The following is a 22,652-nucleotide window of genomic DNA, read 5'->3' as shown; positions in this document are numbered from 1 at the left end:
TTAGTAGGTGGATAATGATATCCTGCTGTATTTATATTGATGCATCTTTTTTGTAGTTGCTTTCAAACACAGAATTGCTTCATTTTAATTTTAACACATGTAGGGGGAAGGCAAGATAAGGACTGTTCTCTCTTATTTTCTTGGTGTGAAAAACTATAAGTCGGAGGAGGGATCCTACCCTGGGTTCTACATAGAATTACAACTGGCATAGTCGAAACTGGAACACAGGTCCCCAGACTGCAGTACCTCCTACCCCACACATCCTGAATGATGGATGAGTATCTAATAGGTAGATAAAATGATTGGGGACAACCGTATATAAAACAAAAACAACTGTATTAGACATTAATGCCTCTCTTACTCTGGTTTATTTTTAATGCTATGCCTTTTAAGATACTGCGAGTAATTCTCTAAAGTGAAACCAGCTTTACTTGAAATCTAATGCATATATGAATGTGAAGAATCATCCTTTTCCATTTATTCTAACTACAAGCATTGAAAAATGAAAGAGAAAATTGGTAAAAGCTCACATTTATTTTAAACCACCACTTTTAACACAGGGAAATGGATAAAAGCAAAATAGCAGTAGTTTTCCTTTTGGCTTAAAATGACATTTTCCAAGATATTATTAAATTATCTTCGCATTAATAAACTTAAGTAGTACTTAGACATTTTAAGCTAAGACATATTCAGATCAGGAAGAACAATCAAATTATGTTTAAAGTAATGCATATCCATGGAAAACATTGCATGAATATGTTTAATATACATTATAACCAGGAGACGCCATTTAAAGTCAGAAAAATACAAGTAATGATAAATCTATTCATAAGTTTATTTCACTTTTGAACCTACTCCCGTAAGATAGATTTTTAGATATTAAAAAAGAATCTCAAACCCAGGAATCTGGCCATGATTTTTATTGAGATTACATATTGGTGATTGTGAAAGGTGGACAGACTTGCACCTTCTTGACTCATTTAATTTTTTTTTGCCTTACAAGCAGACTATTAATAGTGTCTTAATCAGACATGATTCATTAATTGGCTGAATTATCCCACTTAAAGCACGTAATCATGGGTGCACAGGTAAAAACATTTTTTTAAATTTTATTTTAAAATAAACTTAGAAAAACAGGCCTCATCAATTTCCAGCTCTCAGAAAACGTAAACTTTTAGAGTAGAAATGACTTAATTATTTTAAATGAATAATCATCTATGTTTTATACTCTGTAATGAAAAGGACCAAGGAAATGGATAGTATTTTCTTTTTCTTTCCTCTTTATTTACAAAAGAGAATTGAGTTGATACCCTGGAAATCATCTTGGAGTACAGGGCCTATATTGTGACCACAATTTTGTAAACCTTTTTTTTTTTAAACTGAAGAAATGCAACTCTAACCTTAGCAGTAACAATTTAATCAGCTAAAAAGCGTCCAATCCTCTGGTTTAGTACGTATGAAGCAGTATGGGATATAGTTTCTGTCCTTACATTTTCTTTGGGGAGACAAAACTAATTTACATGACAGAAGTAAAGAATATTTAAGTGCTAAATTAAATGACGCAGAATTAATTACAGTGCTGTGGGACTCCCATATATTTAATAAGGGGGTAGCTCCTTGGAGGTCGGGGAATGTTTTAGAGAAGTATCATCTATCTATTTGATAGCTGTGTCATGCACTTCCTTTCCCCAGACTTCTGAAAATATTTAACTTAGAGAGCCTCACGTTCAAAAGATGGAAGGAAACCTAAGTGACAGTATTCCTTCAACTCTGAAACAAGAAGATATTATAAGTTGAAAACATTATTTATTATTTTGGATTGTTTTGCAGCTATTTTCTCAGTTGAACTTCCTCTTGAAAGGCTATTTAAATGCCTGATGTACCCAGCGAGGAAAGAGAACAGCTTCTGTTACAGATGCTGTCTGACAATACTGCCGTCCTTTAACACGGTTTTATTTAGTTATTACAACTATCTCTCTGTAAATGACATTTAGGATTATTTAAGATTATGTTGTAATCCTTTTAATCCTTAGTGCTTTAAATTTCAGGCTCAACACCAAGGAGCAAACTAGCACTTAGCAGGAATGTTTAAAACATGTGATTTGAGCATAAATCTTTTCATTCACTCTTTCCCTGATGAAGACCTAGTGGTGCTCTTAAGTTAACTAAGAAAACTCGTATCACAGTTCATTACAAATCACTCGGTCTCTAAATGTTTTCCCAAGCTACATCAAACTTGTTATGATCCTTGACAATTATGCTAAATGCAGAATTAAACAAAAGTTAGCAGCAATGAACATTTGCTTATTTAACTAGAATTTGTGTGACCTTTAATCAGTACAAAGTGGCTTTTTGTGTTTGTGTGGGTGTATGTGTGCTGAAATCTTCACTCTACTTTCTAAGGCGAAGCTATTAGATGTGTGTATACACACACACATTACATATGGATCGTATATACCTTTAACATGTACTAGGATTATTTATATATACTTCATTGTAGAAGTTGTTAACAATTTTTAATGAATATATTATTTTTATTAAACAGTACCAACTGGGCCGAATAATGTTCTGTTATAAAATAGGCAGAATATTCTTGAACTCAGGCAGTGAGCCACATTCTGATTTACTAAGAACGATTGAATACCAAACCTGTTGTCTCTGTTTCACTACTGCATACCGATACAAACAAGATTGAATCCACATCAAAAGTTTGATAGGACTTTGACTATGAAGGAAATATGGCTTTTAATACAAAGAGAAAATGAACACACAAATGAAACCAATTGTTGTGTGTGTCACAAATGTGCACTCTGACTGAGTCTTTCAGGCTATCTCAGACAATCAATTTTTTGTTTGTTTTCCCGTTCATTTTAAGTTTGACTTCTCCACAGACATTGTAATTATGTGGCATATAGTCACTAATCCATCAACTTTTTAAAGACAGATTTCAAATTCTAAATTATTTCTAATTTTGCTCTTCTTTGATTTTTCTTGAACCAAAAATCTCAATAGTCATTTGCTATCTGTAATCTGTAATTCATAGACTGAGATGGAACACCAAGCCTAATTCAAACTTGGAATTCTAAAGCTATTTCTGATATAGTACATGAGCTGAAGCTATGATGGTCTTTTTCAGTCAGGAAGAAACACGTCATTATTCTGTAGGTAATGAAACCCTTGCACACACACACTCAAACACCCAACAATGCCTTAATACCATGTTTTTGAGATATAATCATGTTTATTCTGATCATTTGAGAGTCAGACCAGCTAATGTATCTAATCAAATATTGATCCAAGTCACCTAAATTTAGCTCTCTGGCAAATCCTTCCCTATGCTTTTTCTTTAACAGAATTATAAAAGCTATTTATATTGTTTCTCTCAAAAGGCTTACTCTCATTGTCTTTATCTATGGGTACGTGTTAGTAAATTTTACTTAAGATCTTGTGTTTATGCGATGAAAAGATTTTACATGACGAGAAAACCAAGTGGTTAACCCCCAAAGGAATGAATCAGGAAATTAAACTTGAATCATATGGCTTTGTTATTCACAACATCCTTATAATCACCTCTTGTTCATCTAAACTAATGGGTACAATACAAACGATAGGCTACGTGTAAGAACACTGACACCCCATAAACTGCTCGGTTGCATGACAAACAAACTAGCTGGCAAGATTTTCACCTCCAAAATGCCACCACAAGTTGGAAAATTATAACAGGAGGTGGTCAGTCATATTTAGAAAAGTCTCGGTGATACATACCACTGATATTGGTGGTTTAAATATACCTCTATGTATATTACGCTCATCTGTTGTTATTTTTAGTTGCCCTCGAGTCAATTCTGACTCATGGCTCCCCCATGTGTTACAGACTAGAACTGCTCCATAGGATTTTCTTGGCTGAAATCATTAACAGAAACAGATCTCCAGGCCTTTTCTTCCACAGTACTGATTGGTAGGTTTGAACCGCCAACCTTTAGGTTAGCAGCTGAGTGCAAACCATTTGCGCTGCCTAAACGATAAAATCCATTTCCGTCGAATCAATTCCAATTCATAGCGACCCTACAGGGCAGAGCAGAAATGCCCTATACAGTTTCCAAGGCTGTAACTCTTTACTGAAGCAGACTGCCACATCTTTCTCCAGCAGAGCGGCTGGCTGGTGGGTTCCAACTGCTAACCTTTTATTTAGCAGCTGAATGCTTAACCACTGCACCACCAGGGCTTCTTGCGCTGCCTAGGGACCTCATTATCCTCACAGTTATGTAAAATTATACATACATATTTTTCTTTAATATTTGCAGCCCTATATACTTCATACATAGTTGACTACTATACTAGTTCGCAGATTAATTTAACTCCTCATAAGGTTCATAGAAGGAACCGAAAAATGTTGGCTTAGCCCATCTCCAAGAGTTTCTATTGTTCAAGAATTATGTCTATGTCAAATTTTAATAAATGCCTTTTTTTTTTTAAACTACTTTGGTGATTAGGTTGTTAAAGTCACAATGCATAATAAGGCTAAACCACTTAGCTCATCTAATCCAGTTCAGATCTAGTCATCTTGATTGCCTAAATTGTCATAGAAGCTAGGATTATAACTTCTACATTTTGTTATCTATGGCAGGATAACCATCCATCCTTTCTTTTTTCCTTGTCTCCTTTTGCCCCTCTCTCCCTGGTTTTCTCCATCCCTTCTTTGTTTTTTTCATTCTTTACTTGATTTTTTGTTAAAAAAACACACACACAACTCTCTATCATATAAAAAATGGAAACTTAAATAGAACAAAACTACAATCAAGTAAATAAATTATTCCAGAAAATGTTAAAAGTGTTGTTGTTGTTTTAATTCTAACAGATCCACAGTAGTTGAATACCTGTATTAGCATCTGTAGAATGTAGACCAAACTGAAAACTAGTTGTTTGTTTCTTTCCCAGCATGAGTGTAGATAGGAAATATCACCCACCTACGCTTCTAAAGGATCCCTGGTCGCACAGTGGTTAAGAGCTTGGCTGCTAACCAAAAGGTCAGCAGTTCAGATCCACCAGCCACTCCTTGGAGACCCTATGGGGCAGTTCTGCCATTTCTTACAGTGTCAATATGCGTCAGTATTGACTCAACAGCATCGGCTTTTTGTGTTCAGAATTAATCAACACAACAACACATATTTTGTATTTACTGTATTTTTATGCAAATAAGCCACACCTTCTATGTTTGTTTGCTAACCGTGCCCTCCCCCCAGCAATGTATTTTTGTAAGTGCACTATGCTAATTTTTTTACAGCAACATGTAAAAAAAATTGGCATAGTGGTCCTTATGAAAACACCTTGTGGGGTGAAGGCAAGGTTGGCAAACAAATGCAGACAGTGTGCGTTATTTGCATGAAGATACAGTCGATAGCAACTAATCACCAGGGAAAACAACAAAATAAACCAAAAATTCAACAGGAGAGAGAAGTCAGTCTTGCATAATGACATTCAGACAACTAGTTCATACATATGAAAACATCGCAACAAGGTAGTCTTATTTTGATTACCCAAGAGAGTTCAGATTTAGAGAGAGCAGGAATAAATTGAATATATGTAATATTCTTACCTGAAAGACATTCTTTCTGCTTGATTTTTCTTTGGCCCATTCAATATGTGCTCCACACAAATCCACACTTTCTGGTTTGTTTCCAGTTTTCTGTAAACAAAAATGAAATAAGAATAAACAGTACAACATTAGAGTTGCATGTCAGAGAAAGTGCGAGCTTATTGAGATTGCAACTAAACATATTTATGATATAAAAACTTGTCATAGTTTTCAGTAAAAATCCAGTTTGTAGAAATTTCCATTTGCAAATTTATGTTTTTAATTATCTGTAATAAGAAGATGATGTTTAAACTTATTTCATTAACTGCAGATAATAAGAAAAATTAATATTAAAATGCTGATGTTTTGAATGATGTTTATTTAGTAATGCTAAAGAAGTAAAAATTTTAAAATCTGCTATTCGATAATAAATATTGCTATTCAATGGTTAATATAAGATAAAGGAATTTTCATTCATATATTTAAAAGTCTAAAAGTAAAAGAAAAAAATTAATAAATCATGATGTGATAGAAGAAAATGTTAGAGTTTAGTTTTGTGACTTAGGAAAGTTATTTAGAATCTGGCTACATCATCTAGAAAACTGAGCAGGTGGATTAATTGATCTCAAAGTCCCCTTGCAGGTTTGTGTTTCATATATTAACAAATTCAATAAATATTTATTAAGTGCCAACTCTGTGCCTTTTAGCAGTTTACTTCTCAGACCTTTAAGGCCATACATGCGTGTATATGTATAGTTTTATTGAATACATTCAATTTAGACCAAATAGATTATAGTGTTTTCTTCCTTTTACACAATTACCACATGGGTGTTATTTAAAAGTTTTTATTTCAGTAATTCATAATAATCAAGTTACAGGATTCTCATTTACATTTGCTTGTTTACATTTGCATTTGTTTCAAGTGAGTCACACTTACTAACTTTGAATTCTCATAACTGCAAATATTAAACAAAAGTTTATCAGTTTTGGAAATTTCTTTACTATTTTTCAAGATGGTGATACCACCTTTCAAAGACTCTTTCCAACTATTTTCATATGGTCTGAACCACTTCAGGTTTCTCTATAGATAAATTCTTTCAGTATTTTTCTTAAACCATTTTCTGTAGAATGCTTTCAAATATTATTATAGAGACCTTGTGATATTTTGCGTCGATGTTTTTAACAGTATAGACTTCAGGTTAAAACATGAAATTCTTAAAGAATGGTACAAATGTCAAAAGAAATGGTCTGTCCACAATTGCTGCCTCATAGCCACTATGCCAATTCTATCAGCTTAATATAGACTAATTTTCAGAAAAAGCCAGAAATCTGGAGTTTTTATAGTAAATTGTGAGATTTTTAATTTTGGGCACCTCACGGAATTTTTTTCCTGGAAATATTGTACAAGCCAAACATATCTTGCCTGCAGAATAAATTACGCTGGGAGGATAGCAGTTAACTCAAAGGGCATACCCTTGCTTTGTTATTTACCAATAACCTCATTCAAAACTGATCAAGATGAGCCATTGTCCTTAAAGATATTTTGATCAGAGAAAAAGTGTTATTGGTTCCCCTATACTCTGCCACCCAATTGATCCCTATTATGGAAGATTTCAACATCAATGTCAAGTGATTTGTGATACTGAAAATTTAAAAAAACAACTTGCTTTGTCCATAGTTAAATTATACTTAACTACTCAGAACCTACATAAATGCTCAGAACCTACATAAATAATCCTTAGGTTTATGTAACAAAAGGGATTATTTCCCCATTTATTGTGGTCGGGGAAAAAGGCAGAATTACTTTCTATAAGAAACAGTTTTTGTGTGCCAAGCACTTTCTGTAAATGCTTTACAGCTATTAACTCATTTAATTCTCAAAACAATCGTACGAGGTAAGAGTCTCAGCACTATGTTACAGGTAAGAAAATAAGCCAGAATGTTAGGTAAACTTTCCCAAGGTAACACAGGTAGAACAGGAGGAGCCAGGATTTAAACACAAGAATGTGACCCCGAGTCTTATACTAAACCACTATGAAGTCTTTGAAAATTGAATAAACACTACGATCATACTCTTGTTAAAATATGTGAGGATTTGGGAAAAGATAATGGCTTTCTTGGTCTTGTTTCTGTCCTTCCTTGTTAAACTTGATCTTGCCTTTGGGTCTTTACACCACCTGCAACCTGGAATACCTCCCAATCTTTGCATGACTGGCTCCTTCTTATCAGTCAGGCCCCAGCTAAATGTCACCTTGTCAGAGGTCTTCTTTGACCATTTGTATAAAAGAGCTACGCTCCAGCACTACTAGTTACCCTGTATCTCATTACCTATTTTAATTTCATCATGGCCTGCTTCCTAACTGAAATGATCGTACATGTTTTTATATGCTGACTGTCTGCTTTTCTCTGAATTAACAATTTCCCTAGAATTAAGCTCCCTAACTGGGGATCTTGTCTGTTGTTTCCACCAATGTGTTTCATGGAATGCCACGTAGCACAGTTGCTGTTCAATGAATATTAGCTCAATTCAAGCACGAAGAAAAACTAAACAAAATGAGGTTAAACTTTGTGCTTTAGAAAAAAAGTTTGCATGTCTTAAAACTCTCTTTAGTGTTAGAATATTACTCTTACAACAATAAGATTTCTGTTGTGGTTGTGATTTAGAAAAATGATAAACAGTTTAGTGGACTGATTCAAGGGATTGAATATGGGATTTCACCGAACATTTGATAAATATTTATCACACACTTACTATGTGCTAGCCATTGGACTAGGCACTGCGATCCCAGAGGTAAGGAAGATACCAATTCTTCCTTTAAGAATCCCATATTAGCCTTAGATTATCTATAAACTCTATTAATTATACAGAACTAGAGAAGATCTATAGATAAAAAGCACTATAAGCTTTCACAGGATTCTCACCATCTAGCTATGTCAATCTCTAACAGTTCTCGTCCGTGTCATATCCTACATGCCATGTCTCTTTCTCATGTCCATAAGGACTTTGGCACCTCGCTTGGGTTTATCTCGGTCTGAACTTTGTCATCACTCTCAGTCCCTTCAGGAGGCTCACTCCTGTGAACTCCTTCTCAGTGACCCTGCCGCATCTCCTGCACTCCTCATGATCTCACTGCTCGCCTCCTCTGTCCACTTGAGCATCCCCATTCCACTGCTCATCTCACAAATCTCACTTTCTGACATAACTTGTAAGTTTTCATTACTCTCACCCTGTTGTTTTATATATATATATATATTTGTACTTTAAGTGAAAGTTTACAGTTCAAGTTAGTTTCTCATACAAAAATTTATACACACATTGTTATGTGACCCTAGTTGCTCTCCCTATACTGTGACAGCACACTCCTCCTTTCCACCCCAGATTTCCCGTGTCCATTCAACCAGCTCCTGACCCTCTCTGGCTTCTTATCTCGCCTCCGGCCAGGAGCTGCCCATTTAGTGTCATGCGTCTACTTGATCTAAGAAGCACTCTCTTCACGAGTATCATTTTATGCCTTATAGTCCAGTCTAATCTATGTCTGAAGAGTTAGCTTCAGGAATTGTTTCAGTTCTGGGCTAACAGAGAGTCCAGGGGCCATGTCTTCAGGGGTCCCTCCAGTCTCGGTCAAACCATTAAGTCTGGTCTTTTTACTGGAATTTGAGCTCTGCACCCCACTTTTCTCCTGCTTCATCAGGGACTCTCTGTTGTATTCCCTATCAGGGCAGTCATTGGTGGTAGCCAGGTACCATCTAGTTCTTCTGATCTCAGGCTGATGCAGTCTCTAGTTTATGTGGTCTTTTGTGTCTCTTGGGCTAATATTTTTCTTGTGTCTTTGGTGTTCTTCATTTTCCTTTGCTCCAGGTGGGTTGGGACCAATTGATGCATCTTAGATGGCTGCTCGCTAGCTTTTAAGAACCTAGACGCCACTTACAAAATGGGATGCAGAACATTTACTTAAAAAACTTTGTTATGCCAATTGACCTAGATGTCCCCAGAACCCCATGGTCCCCAGACCCCCACCCCTACTACTCTATCCCTCGAAGTGTTTGGTTGTGTTCAGGAAACTTCTTAGCTTTTTGTTTAGTCCATTCGTGCTGACTTCCCCTGTATTGTGTGTTGTCTTTCCCTTCACCTAAGATAATTCTTATCTACTATCTAGTTACTGAATACCCCCTAGCTCCCTCCCCAGCCTCGTAACCAACAAAGGAAGTTTTCTTCTGCGTTTAATGCTTTTCTTGAGTTCTTATAATAGTAATCTCATACAATATTTGTCCTTTTGTGGCTGACTAATTTCACTCAGCATAATGCCTTCAAGATTCATCCATGTTATGAGATATTTTGCAGATTCATCATTGTTCTTTATTGTTGTGTAGTATTCCATTGTGTGAATATATCATAATTCGTTTATCCATTCGTCCGTTGATGGGCACATAGGTTGTTTCCATCTTTTTGCTGTTGTGAACAGTGCTGCAGTGAACATGGGTGTGCATATATCTATTTGTGTGACAGCTCTTATTTCTCTAGGATATATTGCAAGGAGTGGGATTGCTGGATCGTATGGTACTTCTATTTCTAGCTTTTTAAGGAAGCGCCAAATCGATTTCCAAAGTGGTTGTACCATTTTATATTCCTACCAGCAGTGTATAAGTGTTCCAGTATCTCCACAACCTCTCCAACATTTATTATTTTGTGTTTTTTGGATTAATACTAGCCTTGGTGGGGTGAGACGGTATCTCATTGTAGTTTTGATTTGCATTTCTCTAATCGCTAATGATTGTGAGCATTTCCTCATGTATCTGTTAGCCATCTGAATGTCTTTTTGTTGAAATGCCTGTTTATATCCTTTGCCCATTTTTTAACTGGGTTATCTTTTGTTGTTGAGATTTTGCAGTATCTTGTAGATTTTAGAGATTAGACACTGATCAGATTTGTTGTAGCCAAATTTTTTTCCAGTCTGTAGGTTGTCTTTTGACTCTTTTGGTGAAGTCTTTTTATAAGCGTAAGTGTTTCATTTTTAGGAGCTCCCAGTTATCTAGTTTGTCTTCTGGTGTTTGTTCATTGTTACTTATGGTTCGTATTCTGTTTATGCCATGTATTAAGGCTCCTAGCATTGTCCCTATTTTTTCTTCCATGATCTTTATCGTTTTCAATTTTATATTTAAGTCTTCGATCCATTTTGAGTTCGTTTTTGTGCATGGTATGAGGTATGGGTCTTGTTTCAGTTTTTTGCAGATGGATATCCAGTTATGTCAGCACCATCTGTTAAAGAGACTGTCTTTTCCCCAGTTAACAGACTTTGGGCCTTTGTCAAATATCAGCTGCTCATAGGTGGATGAATTTACATCTGGATTCTCAATTTTGTTCCATTGGTCTATGTATCTGTTGTTGTACCAGTACCAGGCTGTTTTGACTATCGTGTTGGTATAATAGATTCTAAAATCAGGTAGTGTGAGGCCTCCCACTTTGTTCTTGTTATATTTCTTTTTCAAGTTTTTTAAAAGAGATTGTACATTCCCCCAAATCTTCTAAGCCCTACCTGGGTCACTGCTTTATATGCCCAGGCCTGTGTCATTTATTAGCTCACTTTACCTACTATCTCTCTTCATCCTTCAGTGATCCCTCTCTTATCCACTTGTCCTTCTACAACCTTCCTCATTAGGGAATAATTCTGAAGAAAGAACTTTTTACTGTTCATGGCATCAACATTGCAAACAATGATTACCTTGCTCATCTGGGTCTTTAACTCTACTTAGCAAACTTTTGTACATTCCTAGTTACTTTCTCATGACACCTCTCTCGCTTTTAAGTCTTAAATGGCTTACTCCTACTTCACAGAGAATATCGAGCCCTTGTGCTAGAACTTTCTCAATTCTTCCCACCTCCATATTTACTCTAGGTAATTAAAATGAACAGACACTTAAACCTTCATTAACAACTTCCTATATGCTTTGCACTCTTAAAGTTTTCTATAGTTTCTCATTTAAATCTTACAACAACCTTGTGGGGTTATTACCATTGCCCTCAATTTACACCTGAGGGAACTCAAGCAGGGAACTGTTAAATGTTTTACATAAGGTCACACACAGTAGGTGCCTGCATTGAGATTTGAATTCACTTTTACCTGACTCCAAGTCCCAAGTTCTTGACCACAATACATTATGCACCTTCTCCTTCATACCCATCCTTTCCCCCCTATTGTTGTTAGTTGTTGTCAAGTCTGCTCCAACTCATGGAGACCTTATTTATAACAGAGCAAAACATTGCCTGGTCCTGAGCAATCTTCATGATTGTTGGTATGTTTGAGTCCATTGTCTGTCTGTCAGTTTGCCATACTGTGGTGGTTTGTATGTTGCTATGATGCTGGAAGATATACCACTGGTATTTCAGATACAAACAGGGTCACTCATGGTGGACATGTTTCAGTGGAGCTTCCAGACTAAGACAGACAGGCAAGAAAGACTTGGTGATCTACTTCTGAAAATTAGCCTGTGAAAATCTTATGGAACACAACAGAATATTGCCCTTTTTGAAAGCCCAAGAATTAGAGTTCATATTTTCTATTTCCACCTTGTAAGAGTCACCATTTCCCACTCTCTCTTTCAGCTCTCAGAATTCTGGACCTGGGTCTATGATTGTGGTTCATCTATCTAATGAACTCCCATGCCTGGGCATGACAGCAGCCTTTATGATCATCGAAATTAACTATCTTGGAGGGAGGAGCCATGTCGTCCCTCTATAGAAAAGACCCAAAAAAATAAGTAAAACAGATATAAATGTCAATCCTGGAACCTAAGCATCAAATGAAGGGATAAAGAACAAGATCAAACACCAAATTTAAGAAAAAAACAGAAGGAAAATAGAAAATAAGGAGAGATACAGAGTAGAGGTTCCCTGCTAACTAACATGGCACAGTGTTGCCATCTTGGATACAGCCAGCAACTACCTGGGACAAGGAGTATGGGAAGGCAACTTCACAGAGTTCCCAACAGGAGACAGAGCACCCGATAACCAAAGAAACCTGCTTTCCCACCCCTCACGCTTCTGGTGAGTTGAAGCAAGAACATCCCCATCTTGGCTGCCCCCACTGCCAGGGTCCAGAATATAAGTCCCCTTCCTAGCCTGCCCAACCCCCTCCTGCTGCATGTCTTTTTTTTTTTTTTTCCTCTTTCTTCCTTCTCTTTCTCCCTCCCACCTAGCCCTGTACACCACTTCCTGCTCCCTTTCCTGCTGGCAACCACTGCACCACTGCTGCTAGAGAGCCACCTGCTGGCACCACCTTGAGCCCACCCCGGCCTCATCTGCTGGCTCCTGCTGTGCCTTTTTTTTTTTTTTCATTTTTAGAATTTCTTTTCTTTATTTCCCTTCCATCTTTTTCTTTCTCCCACCCACCTAGCCCCGTATGCACCTCTCACCCTTCCCGCCAGCCACCACCATGCTGCCACCGCTAGAAAGCCACTGGCTTACCCGTAACTGCTGGCTCCCACCGTGCTGTCATTTTTATTTATTTACTTTTGTTCTTCTCTTTCCCTTCTTTCTTTTCTTTCTCCCTCCCACTTAGCCCCATACATCACCTACCCTCCTGTCATGGATTGAATTGTGTCCCCCAAAAATATGTGTCAGCTTGGCTAGGCCATGATTCCCAGTATTGTGTGATTGTCCACCATTTTGTCATCTGACGTAATTTTCCTGTGTGTTGTAAATCCTATCTCTATGATGTTAATGAGATGGGATTGGTATCATTTATGTTGATCAGGCAGGACTCAATCTACAAGATTAGGTTGTGTCTTAAGCCAATCTTTTTTGAGAGAGACATGTGGGACTTCATACCACCAAGAAAGCAGCATTGGGAGCAGAATGCATCCTTTGGACCCAAGGTTCCTGCATGGAGAAGCTCCTAGACCAAAGAAAGATTGATGACAAGGACCTTACCCCAGAGCTGACAGAGAAAGAAAGACTTCCCCTGGTGCTGGCACCCTGAAGTTGAACTTCTAGCTTACTAGACTGTGAGGGAATAAATTTCTCTTTGTTAAAGCCATCCACTTGTGGTATTTCTTCTATAGCAGGATTAGATAACTAAGACACCTCCCTTCCCACCAGCCCTTGGGCCCCCACCTCATTGCCATTTTTTAAATTTAAATTTTATTTTTCTCTTTCTTCCTTTTCTTTCTCCCTCCTAGCCCTGTATGCCACCTTTCTCTCCTTCCACCTGGACCCTACCACATTGCCATGGCTAGACAGCCACAGATGCACCCACCCACCATCATCCGAGGGCTGCCATACCCACACCCACCGGCTTCTGCCATGCTGTCATTTTTTTTCTTTCTTTTCTTTCCCCCTCCCCTCTAGCCCCATAAGCCACTGGCCCTCCCTTCCCACTGGTCCCTGGGGCCATCCTGCCCCCATTTTTCTGCTCCTGTTGCACCACCGTTTTCTCTCTTTTTTACTTCCTTACTTCTTTTTCTCCCTCACACCTAGCCCCATATACCACCTCCCTCTCTTCATGCCAGCCCTCACTGCAGTGCCACAGATAGAGAGCCACTGGCTCATGATTGTGCCATTGCCCTAATCTGCCCTGCCCCCACCCACTGGCCCACATTGCACTGCCATTTATTTTCTTTTTTTCTTTTTCTTTCTTTCTACCTCCCACCTAGCCCCAAATGCCACCTCTCCCCTTTTCCCACTGGCTCCTAGGTCCACCCTGCCCACACCCACCAGCTACCTTTTCTTCTTTCTCTTTTCTTTTCTTTCTCCTCTCCATTTAGCTGCATACGCCAACTCCCCCTTCCCACCAGCCTCTGCCATGCCACCATGGCCAAAGCATCCCCAGTGCTCAGGCCCACTGCCACACTGGGCCTGCACCACCACTTCCCTCCCACCACTTGACCAGCTGCTGAATGGTGGGAAGTGAGTCTGTACCACTCCCTATCTGACACCCCACCTATCTGGGCAGAGATTGTGAATGATTCCACACTGCCAGACCAAAATCAGGAGTCAGACAGCACCCACCCAGTCTGCCCTCAGCCACCTCACCAAACCAGTATACAGCAAAGCAAGCTTTCCTTCCCACTGCTTCCTTGCCCACCTGGACAAGGTAGCGAGAGCTATCATGTCTACAGACGAGCAAGCAGTAAAGCATTCCTGGCCCGTCCACCCTGACATATCAAAACAAAAAAGCAGGAAAAAACCACTATGCCAGCAGGGCTCCAAGTGAACATACAGTCAGTAAGTAAAGAAAATAAGACCTTGATGTCTCAGAGACAGCAGACAATGCCAAAACATATAAAAAAGCAGAAAAACATGGGTCCTTGAGTGACCAAAATAAAGAATCAGATAATCTTCCAGTAGAAGAAAAGGCAGTGGAACTACCTGATAAGGAATTCAAAAGACTAATATTTAGCACTATCCAAGAGATTAAGAAAGAGATCAAGGAAAACACAGACAAAGCAACAGAAGTGTCCAGGAAAATAATACAAGAACAAAGTATCAAAATAATTGAACAATTAGAAATCATACATAACAGCAATAAGAAATCCAATACAAAAACAACAAAATTTCATAAATGGACAACTCAGTAGAAGATTTTAGGAGCAAATTTGAAACAATAGAAGACAGAATCACCAAGATCAAAGAAAAATTCAGGGATGCCACCATTTTGAGGAAAATTCAAAGAAAGGAATGAAGAAAAATGAAGAAAACCTAAGAATTATGTGGAACAAACTCAATAGCAAAAATTTGTGCGTGATAGGAGTTCCAAAAACGGGGGCAGCAGAATGGAAAACACAGAGAAAATTGTTGAGGATTTGCTGGCAGAAAACTTCCCAAATATCATGAAAGATAAAAAGCTGACCATCCAAGAAGCTCAACGAACCCCATATGGGATACACCCCAAAAGAAAGTCACTAATACATATCATAATCACACTCACCAAAACCAAAGACAGAGAAGAATCCTGAGAGCAGCTCTAGAAAAACAGAAAGTCACTTACAAAGGGGAAACAATAAGACTAATTGTTTACTTGGCAGAAATTATGCAGACAAGAAGGCATGGCATGACATATATAAAACCTTGAAAGAAAAAAAAAAACTGTCAACAAAGACTAACATATCCTGCAAAACTCCCTCTCAAATATGATGGCAAAATTGGGACATTTCCAGAAGAGCAGAAATTAAAGGAATTTGTAGAAACCAAACCAAACTTAAAAGAAATATTAAAGGGAGTCTTTCAGTTAGGCAACCAACAACATCAGACAACAACTGGAGTTTAGGACACAGGACAGCATCAGCCAGATACCAACCTAGGTAAAGAACTTGCAATAAGAAAACAAGCTAAAAGACTTAAAACAGGGAACCAGAGACATCAATCTGCAAATGAAGATGATATCAAAAAATAAAAGGGGGGGAATAAACGATATAGGTATAGAACTTTCAAATGGAAAGGAAGTCAAGGCAATATCAAGTAATAAAAGACCAGTTCAAACTTAGGAAGGTAAGGGTAAATTTCAAGGTAACCACAAAGATAGTTAACAAACCTACACATCAAAATAAAAAAGAAGAAAAACATAAGCACTCAGTAAACACGAAATCTACAAAAACAGGTGGATCCAACATGGTGCTATAGACAGAAGCACCATGCCATCCCTCTGCAACAATGACCCAAAAAACTAAGTAAAACAGATACAAATGTCAATCCTGTAACCCTAAGCATCAAATGAAGGGGTAAAGAACTCAATTAAGCACCAAATGGAAGAAGAGACTTACAGAGAACAGAGAATGAGTCGAGGTCCCCTGCCAGCTAACGTGGCACAGATTCGCTATCTTGGACCACAGACTCAAAGGACCCTGGACAGGGAATACGAGAAGGCAACTTTACAGAGTTCCCAACAGGAGACAGAGCACCTGCTCTGCACTTCACATCCTCTCCTTTCCCTCCTGCCCATCTGCACTGTGCACCAAGCAGCCTGGGTGGCACTGGCATGGACCCCCGGGCCCCACCCCGCAGTGTTCCCCCGTCTCCACCCTGCTGGCACCTGTTCATGCTGCAAATGACCCATACTTGCCCCTTCCCGCCTGACCTGACCTGCTGCACCATAGATGAGCAACCGAACCTGCCCACCCCAGGTGGTGAGAACTGTTGTGCTCACAGACAAGCAAGCAAAAAACACTCCCAGCCCACCCGCCCAGACATGACCAAATAAAACAAAAAAGCAGGATGAAACAAACAAATCTACAATCAATAAAAGAAGAAAATAATTCCTGAGTGTCCCAGACACAGCAGACAATATCAAAACATATTAAAAAAAAAACAGGGCAGGATTGCTCTAGTAAGTGACCAAACTACAACACCAGGTAGGTGACCTTCCGGTAGAAGAAAAGGCACTAGAACTACCTGATAAACCCATTGCCATTGAGTCGATTCTGACTCATAGCAACCCTATAGGACAGAGTAGAACTGCCCCATAGAGTTTCCAAGGAGTGCTTGGTGGATTCGAACTGCCAACCTTTTGGTTAGTACCAGGGTTGGAACTACCTGAGAGGGAATTCAAAAGCCTAATATTCAGGGCTCGTCAGGAGGTTAAGAAAGAGATGAAGGAAAACACAGAGAAAATTAAGGAAAAAATAGATGAAATCATGGAAAATACAGACAAAGCAACAGAAGAATTCAGGAAAATAATACAGGAAAAAAATGTTAAAATAAATAAAGAATTAGAAATCACACAAAAACAGCAATTAGAAATACAAAAAATAAACAACAAGATTTCAGAAACAGATAATACAATTGAAGGTTTTAGGAGCAAATTTGAGACAATGGAAGACAGGATCAGTGAAATTGAAGACAAATCCTGTGAGAAAGGAAGAAAAATCAGAGAAAAGAATGAAGAAAAATGAGGAAAATCTGAGAACTATGTGGGATACAATCAAGAGCAAAAATTTACACATGATAGTTCTAAAAAAACAGGGAGAAAATGGGAAACAGAGAAGATCATTGAAGATTCACTGACAGAAAACTTCCCTAATATCATGAAAGATGAAAAGCTGACCATCCAAGAAGCCCAACAAACCCCACATAGGGTAGACCCCAAAAGAAAGTCACCAAGATATATCATAATCACACTCACCAAAACAAGAGACAAAGAATCCTGAGAGCAGTTCAAGAAAAGCTAAAAGTCATATACAAAGGGGAAACAATAAAAGCAAATTCTTATTACTCAGTAGAAACCATGCAGTCAAGAAGGCAATGGGATGACATATATAAAACTTTGAAAGAAAAAAAATTGCCAACTAAGAATAATATATCCTGCAAAACTCCAGCTCAAATATGATAACCAAATTAGAACATTTCCAGATAAACAGAAATTAAGGGAATATGTAAAAACCAAACCAATCTTACAAGAATTATTAAAGGGAGTCTTTGGTTAATGAACAAAAAACAACAGGCAACAGGGTTCCAAAATACATAAAACAAACTCTAACAGCACTGAAAAGAGAAATCGACAGTTCCACAATAATAGTAACAGAATTCAACACACCACTGTTGGTAAAGGGCAGAATATATAGAAAGAAACTCAACAAAGATACAGAAAATCTAAAAGCCACAATCAGCTAACCTGACCTCACAGACCTATACAGAACACTCCACCCAACAGCAGCAAAATATACATTCTTTTCCAACTCACATGGAACTTTCTCCAGAATAGTCCACTTTTTAGTCAACAAAGCAACCCTCAACAAAATCCTAAACATTGAAATAATATAAAACATCTCTGATCACAAAGTCATTTTAGTAGAAATTAATAACAGGAAAAGTAAGGGAAAAAAAGCAAATACATGGAAACTGAATAACACCTTGCTTAAAAATCACTAGGTAATAGATGGAATAAAAAAATTCCTAGAATCAAATGAGAATGAAAATACATCTTACAAAACCCTTTGGGACACAGCAAAGGCAAAGCTCAAAGGTCAATTTATAGCAATAGAAGCACACATCAAAAAAGAAGAAAGAGACAAAATCAAAATGTTAGCTATACAACTCGAACAAATAGAGAACAGTAAAAGAAGCCCACAGCCCCCAGAAAAAGGAAATAATGCAGATCAGAGCAGAAACAAATGAATAGAGAACAGAAAAACAGTAGAAAGAATCAACAAAATCAAAAATTGGTTCTTCGAAAGGATCAACAAAATCAACAAACCACTGGTGAAAATGATGAAAGAAAAACAGGAAAGGAAGCAAATAACCCAAATAAGAAATGAAAAGGGGGACGTTACAACAGACCCAACTGAAATGAGAAGGATCATAAGAGAGTACTATGAAAAACTGTACTCCAACAAATTTGAAAACCCAGAGGAAATGGATAAATTTCTAGAAACACACTACCTACCTAAACTAACACCAACTGAGGTAGAAAATCTGAACAGATTCATAACAAGAGATTGAAAAGGTTATAAAAAAAAAAAAAAACTTGCAAAAAAAAGTCCTGGCCCAGATGACTTCACTGGAGAATTCTACTAAACATTCAGAGACGAGCTCACACCAGTACTAGTCAAACTATTTCAGAACATATAAAAAGGAGGAGATACTTCTAAATACATTCTATGAAGCCAGCATAACCCTGATACCAAAACTAGGCAAAGACACCACAAAAAAAGAAAATTACAGCCCAATATTTCTCATGAATATAGATGTAAAAATTCTCAACAAAATTCTAGTCAATAGAATTCGGAATCATATCAAAAAAATAAAACACCACGACCAAGTGTGATTTATACAAGGTATGCAAGGATGGTTCAACATTAGAAACTCAGTCAATGTAATCCGCTACATAAATAAAACAAAAGAAAAGAATCACATGATCATCTCAATCGACACAGAAAAGGCACTTGATAAAGTCCAACACCCTTCCCTAATTTTAAAAATCTCAATAAAATAGGTATAGAAGGGAAATTCCTCAACATAATAAAAGGCATCTATACCAAACCAATAACCAACATCATTCTCAATGGAGAGAGGGTGAAAAAATTCTCCCTGAGAAAAGGAACAAGAAAAGGATATCCTTTATCACCACTCCTATTTAACATTGGACTGGAAGTCCTAGTTAGAGCAATAAGACAAGAAAAAGAAATAAAAGGTATCCAAATTGGTAAGGAAGAAGTAAAGCTATTCCTATTTGTGGATGATATGATGCTATACATAGAGAACTCAAAGGACTCCACAAGAAAACTACTGGAACTAATAGATTCAGCAGAATACTTAAGAATAAATCTAACCAAGGACATAATAGGCCTATACAAAGAAAACTACAAAACACTACTGCAAGAAATCAAAAGGAACTTACATAAATGGAAAAACATACCATGCTCATGGATAGGAAGACTCAACATTGTGAAAATGTCAATTCTACCCAAAGCAATCTACAAATGTAATGCAGTCCCGATCCAAATACCAACAGCATTCTTTAACGAGATGGAAAAACTATTCACCAACTTTTTATGGAAAGGAAAGAGGCCCCAGATAAGCAAAACATTACTGAAGAAAAAGAACAAAGTAGGAGGTCTCACAGTATCTGATCTCAGAACCTACTCTACAGCCACAGTAGTCAAAACAGCCTGGTACTGGTACAACAGACACATTGACCAATGGAACAGAATTGAGAACCCAGGTGTAAATCCATCCACCTATGGTTAGCTGATTTTTGACAAAGAACCAATGTTCATTAAATGGGGAAAAGACAGTTTTTTTTACAAATGGTGCTAGCAAAACAGGGCGTCAATCTGTAAAAAATGAAACAGGACCCACGCCTTACATCATATATTAAAAACTAACTCAAAATGGATCAAAGACCTAAATATAAAACCTAAAATGATAAAGATCATGGAAGGAAAAATGAGGACAACACTAGAGGCCCTAATACATGGCATAACGAGAATAGAAACCATCCTGAGTAACAATGCATAAACACCAGAAGATAACTGGGAGCTTCTAAAAATTAAAGTTATGCTCATCAAGGAGCCCTGGTGGCACAGTGGTTAAGAGCTTGGCTGCTAACCAAAAGGTCGGCAGTTCGAATCCACCAGCTGCTCCTTGGAAAACCTATGGGGCGTTCAATTCTGTCCTATAGGGTTGCTATGAGTCAGAATTGACGTGACAGCAACAGGTTTGATTTTTCAGGTTTTATGCTCATCAGAAGGCTTCACCAAAAGAGAACAGGGAAAAATTTTTGGCTACGATATATCCGAAAAGGGTCTATTCTCTAAAATCTATAGAATACTTCAACTCCTCAACAACAAAAAGACAAATAATCCAATTTAAAAATGAGCAAAGGATTTGAACAGACACTTCACCAAAGAAGACATTAAGAGGCTAACAGACACATGAGGAAATGCTCACAGTCATTAGCCATGAGAAAAATGCAAATCAAAACTACGATGAGACACCATCTTACCGCGACGTTACTGGCACTAATCAAAATCAGAAAATAACAAATGTTGGAGAGGTTGTGGAGAGAATGGAACACTTATACACTGTTGGTGGGAATGCAAAATGGTACAACCACTTTGGAAAATAATATGGTGCTTCCTTAAAAAGCTAGAAATAGAAATACGCTGCAATCTAGCAATTCCACACCTAGGAATATATCCTAGAGAAATAAGAGCTGACACACGAATAGACATATGCACACCCATGTTCATTGCAGCACTATTCACAATAGCAAAAAGACAGAAACAATCTAAGTGTCAATCAACACATGGATAGATAAACAAATTATGGTACATACACACAATGGAATACTACTAAAGGATAAAGAACAATGATGAATCCACGAAACATCTCACAACATGGATGAATCTGGAGGGTATTATGCTGAGTGAAATAAGTCAATCACAGAAGGACAAATATTATATGAGACCACTATTATAAAAATCCAAGAAAAAGTTTACACACAGAAAAAAACAATCTTCAATGGTTATGAGAGAGGGGAGGGATGGGGAAGAGAAATCACTAACTAGATAGCAGACAAGTGTTGACATTGGTGAAGGGAAAGACAACACACAATATAGGGGAAGTCAGCACGACTTGACCAAGGAAAAGTCATAGAAGCTTCCTAGACACATTCAAACACCTCGAGGTACCAAGTTGCTGGGGCTGATGGCTGGGGACCATGGTCTTGGGGGGACATCTAGGTCAATTGGCATAACCTAGTTAATTAAATACAATGTTCTACAATCTGACTGTGGTGAGTAGTGCCTGGGGTCTTAAAAGCTTGCAAGCGGCCATCTAAGATACATCTATTGGTCCCATTACGTTTGGAGCAAAAAAGAATGAAGAAAGCTAAAGATGCAAGGAAAATATTAGTCCAAAGGACTAAGGGACCACACAACCCACAGCCTCCACCAGCCTGAGCCCAGAAGCACTAGATAGTAGCGGGTTACCACCACTGACCGCTCTTACAGGGATCACAGTAGAGGGTCCTGGACAGAGCTTGAAAAAAATCTAGAACAAAATTCAAATTCACAAAAAAGGACCAAACTTACTGGTCTGACAGAGACTGGAGGAACCCCAGAGACATGACCCCCAGACACCCTGCTAACTCAGAACTGAAGCCACTCTTGAAGTCCACCTTTCAGCCAAAGATTAGGCAGGCCTATAAAACAATAACACATGTGAGAAGAGTGCTTCTTAGTTCAATCAAGTATACGAGACCAAATGAGCATCAACTGCCCAAAAGCAAAGACTAGAAGGCTGGGAGGAAAGAGAAAACTGGATGAATGGACATGGGGAAGCTGGGGTATAAAGGGAAAGCGAGAAAATGCTAACACATTGTGGGGATTGAAACTAACATCACCGAACAATTTGTGTATAAATTTTTGAATGAGAAACTAATTTGCACTGTAAACTTTCACCTAAAGCATGATAAAATTAAAAAAAAAAATTAACTACTTCATCAGCACTATACAACTATACAGTGCATAAACAACTCATAGGCATGTCGTGCTTTGTCTCAGATAAAGAGATACTCCTCTTGCCCAAGTCTTTTTCCTCTCTAGTTCCTAGTTTCATGCAATCTTGTTCTTATTTCCTGAGTTG

General features: G+C 37.9%; 1 protein-coding gene across 1 annotated transcript in view; it reads right to left on the bottom strand.

The window, feature by feature from the left end:
* The window catches only part of ARHGAP15 (Rho GTPase activating protein 15), a 713,811-nt gene that overhangs the window by 559,769 nt on the left and 131,390 nt on the right, over nucleotides 1–22,652 (bottom strand). The window contains exon 7 of the mRNA XM_023730171.1: nucleotides 5,597–5,686. Within this exon, the coding sequence (XP_023585939.1) occupies nucleotides 5,597–5,686 (90 nt within the window). The remainder of the gene's footprint in view (nucleotides 1–5,596; nucleotides 5,687–22,652) is intronic.

This window comes from Trichechus manatus, unplaced genomic scaffold (genome assembly GCF_000243295.1).
Source record: "Trichechus manatus latirostris isolate Lorelei unplaced genomic scaffold, TriManLat1.0 scaffold00033, whole genome shotgun sequence".
In the NCBI taxonomy this organism is placed as follows: Eukaryota; Metazoa; Chordata; class Mammalia; order Sirenia; family Trichechidae; genus Trichechus; species Trichechus manatus.
The sequence above is the reverse complement of the archived record's forward strand: the minus strand, read 5'-3'. Positions and strand labels throughout refer to the sequence as shown.